Below are 3,941 nucleotides of genomic sequence, written 5' to 3' on the forward strand. Positions count from 1 at the left end.
CATGCATACCAGGATGGGGGATTGGGGTGGCATGCATACCAGGATGAGGTGAGACATGCATATCAGGATGAGGGATTAGAGGGGCCATGCATACCAGGATGAGGGATAAGAGGGGCCATGCAGACCAGGAAGAGGGATGAGGAGTACAATGTATATCAGGATGAGGGGTGCCATGCATACCAGGAAAAGGGATGAGGTGTGTCATGCATACCAGGAAAAGGGATGAGGGGTGCCATGCATACCAGGATGGGGATGAGGGGTGCCATGCATACCAGGATGGGGATGAGGGGTGCCATGCATACCAGGATGGGGATGAGGGGTGCCATGCATACCAGGATGGGGATGAGGGGTGCCATGCATACCAGGATGGGGATTAGGGGTGCCATGCATACCAGGATGGGGATTAGGGGTGCCATGCATACCAGGATGGGGATGAGGGGTGCCATGCATACCAGGATGGGGATGAGGGGTGCCATGCATTCCAGGATGGGGATGAGGGGTGCCATGCATACTAGGAAGTGGATGAGGGGTGCCATGCATCTCAGGATGGGGATGAGGGGTGCCATGCATACCAGGATGGGGATGAGGGGTACCATGCATACCAGGATGGGGATTGTTGGGGTTCCATGCAGGATGGGGGATTGGGGTGCAATGCATACCAGGATGGAGGGATGCCATGCATAGCAGGAGGGGGATGAGGGCCACGTATAACAGGAAGGAGGGGGCCATATATACCAGGATGGGGGTTATTAACAGAATTGGGGGACATTACCCCTATAACAGTGTCAGCAGCAGACCCCATCTCCCTTAACGGTGCATCATGACCACATTTTTTGCTTAAATTTTTTTTTCTATAGGTGCTTCCTATGGTCCAGTGCGTCTAATAGTGCGAAAAATATGGTACCTCACTGGCTGAGGTGTATCTGTACGACTCCTCACAGGTACTCTCAAAGTACATTCAATGAGGGCTACACGCTCCTTGCTGCGGCATTTCATCTTCAGTTCTTCGTAGGAGAACTCATGTCCCAGTTCCTCTCCAGACAGTTGCTTGCTTAAATCCTGTTAGTTTAAGATAAGGAATCGTCCTTATCATTTCCCTTCCACTGACATCCCCACTATCATCATGGGTGACTTCAACATCCCCATTGACACTTCCCTCTCAGCTGCCTCTAAGCTTCTATCTCTCACTTCCTCTTTCGGCCTCTCTCAATGGTCCTCCACAGACACGCACAAAGATGTCCACACTCTGGACCTCATCTTCACCCGCCTCTGTTCCCTATCTAACCTCCCTATCTCACCTCTTCTTCCTTCTGACCACAACCTACTTACATTTTCTTCCCTCTCCTCTCCAGGTGCACAATCCCCACTCCACAAACCTGCACAGCCTCGCAGAAATCTTAAACACCTTGATCTACATTCACTTTCCGAGTCTCTTCTCCCTCTTGCAAATCTTGCAAACATAAGTTCCTTACACAATGCAGATGCTGCCGCTTTATGTAAACCACTATATCTGCATCTCTCAAATCGGCTTCCCCTCTCAGACATACCAAAGCTCACAAAATTAACAGGCAACCCTGGTACACTAGCCTGACTAAAGAACTGAGGCGGGCTTCCAGAGTTGCTTAGCGGAGATGGAAAAGATCCCACTCCAAAGACCACTTCATCGCAATCAAACAGTCCCTCACTACTTTCAAGTCCACACGGCAGCAAAAAAAACATACTTCTCATCTGTCATAGCTTCCCTGTCTCACAACCCTAAACAGCTATTCAACACTTCCAATTCTCTCCTCCATCCCCCTGCACATCCTCCCTCTCCCATCATCTCAGCTGAAGAATTTGCCTCATTCTTCAAGCAGAAGATTGATAACATCAGAGAAAGCTTTGGCCGACAACCCCCCCAGCACCTGCTCATATCTACTCAGCCCTCCTCCTCCAAAACCAGCTTCTCCGCCATCAAAGAAGATCAACTTTCCGCTCTACTCTCAAGATCACATCTCACCATAATGACTGCTCATTCTCCCTAGTCCCACAAGCTAGCTTTCCCGGGGTAACCTTGGACTCTGATCTCTCCTTCAAACCACATATCCAAGCCCTTTCCACTTCCTGCCGAATCCAACTCAAAAATATTTCCCGGATCCGTACATTCCTTACTCAATAATCTGCAAAAATCCATAGTGCATGCCCTCATCATATCCAGCCTCGACTCCTGCTCTGTGTGGCCTCCGTTCTAACACTCTCGCACCTCTCCAATTTATACTAAACTCTGCTGCCTGACTAATCCACCTGGTCCCTGGCTATTCCCCAGCCTCTCCCCTCTGGCAATCCCTTCACTGGTTACCCATTACCCAGAGACTCCAGTATAAAGCCCTACCTATGACATACAAAGCCACCCACAACCTGTCTCCTCCATACATCTGTGACCTAGTCTCCCAGTACTTGCCTACACACAACCTCCGATCCTCAGAAGATCTCATTCTCTACTCCACTCTCTGCTCTTTGTCTCTGCTATGATCTCACCTTGGAATCTGAATTCCCACTGCTATTATATCTTTGCTTTCCTTCAGAACGTACCATCTGATGTCTACCTTTGGTCACAAAACACCATATCAATTCAAGTCACCAGGTAGACCAAAAATTTGTATTTCTCACTTAATTATCCCTATCTGACTCATCACCAGGAAATGGTTCTCCTGTATGCCCATATAGATCAGAATTAGGCTCCAACACAGTATAATGGCACCCACAAAGTATGATGGCCCCCACAGCCCCTCAGAGTATTATGGCCACAAAAGCCTGCTAAACAAAATGAGGACACGCACTCAATATGGAGGCCATTAAAGTCCATCAAAGCACCCAACACAGTTTAATGGCCGCCCACTCAGTATGAAAGCCCCAAAGGCCCTTCACTTAATATGATGCCCCCATAATTCTTGATATTAAGAAAAAAAACACACACACACTCTACTCAACCAACCCCGTTCCCGGGTGCACTGCTCCGGTCTGTGCAGTGTGAGTACTGAGGCTCCATACTACAGGTGTGATGTAGTGACATCATTGTGCCTGCAGTGCACAGAGACTCAGATTCACAGGCGAAGGCTGAATGATGAATCAGTGAGCTTTCGACTTCCTGATTCATTTACCTATTCAATGTATTACCGTCACGGGAATGTGTATATAGCTGAAATTTTGATGATTGGGAAGGAGAGGGTGCCCGTTGCTGACCCACACCGAGCCCTCTCAATTCACAGGCATTATAGTGGCTACATGGGCTGCCACTATGGATGATATGCCTTTGCCTATCCAACTATTGTGTGGTAAATATCTCAGAGGTTCTGGGTTCATTAGTATCTGCACCAAGAATGGTGCTGAGTTTTTATTAATTGCCGTGGGGTAGTCGGTGAGATGGGTGGTACAAAATTGTGTGTCTAATGAGCAGTACTGTGGGAAACCTCCGCCCCCCAAATTAAAATATATGCACTAAAAACTGGACTAACAACATACAGTTATATGAAAAAGTTTGGGCACCCCTATTAATCTTAAGCTTAATGTTTTATAAAAATTGGTGTTTTTGCAACAGCTATTTCAGTTTGATATATGTAATAACTGTTGGACACAGTAATGTTTCTGCCTTGAAATGAGGTTTATTGTACTAACAGAAAATGTGCAATCTGCATTCAAACAAAATTTGACAGGTGCACAAGTATGGGCACCTCACCAGAAAAGTGACATTAATATTTAGTAGATCCTCCTTTTGCAAAAATAACAGCCTCTAGTCGCTTCCTGTAGCTTTTAATGAGTTCCTGGATCCTGGATGAAGGTATTTTTGACCATTACTCTTTACAAAACAATTCCAGTTCAGTTAAGTTTGATGGTCGCCGAGCATGGACAGCCTTCTTCAAATGATCCCACAGATGTTCAATGATATTCAGGTCTGGGGACTG

General features: G+C 47.0%; 1 protein-coding gene across 1 annotated transcript in view; it reads right to left on the reverse strand.

Moving 5' to 3' along the window:
• Positions 1 to 2,574, reverse strand: part of LOC141194324 (uncharacterized) — a 124,822-nt gene extending 122,248 nt beyond the window's left edge. The window contains exons 1-2 of the mRNA XM_073662226.1: positions 2,518 to 2,574; positions 910 to 1,059 (exon numbers count right to left, since the gene is read on the reverse strand). Of these exons, the coding sequence (XP_073518327.1) occupies positions 910 to 1,059; positions 2,518 to 2,574 (207 nt within the window). The remainder of the gene's footprint in view (positions 1 to 909; positions 1,060 to 2,517) is intronic.
• Between the last annotated feature and the right edge of the window lie 1,367 nt (positions 2,575 to 3,941).

Source organism: Phyllobates terribilis, unplaced genomic scaffold (genome assembly GCF_046119375.1).
Source record: "Phyllobates terribilis strain yellow unplaced genomic scaffold, ASM4611937v1 Scaffold_69__1_contigs__length_7402412, whole genome shotgun sequence".
NCBI classification, from domain to species: Eukaryota; Metazoa; Chordata; class Amphibia; order Anura; family Dendrobatidae; genus Phyllobates; species Phyllobates terribilis.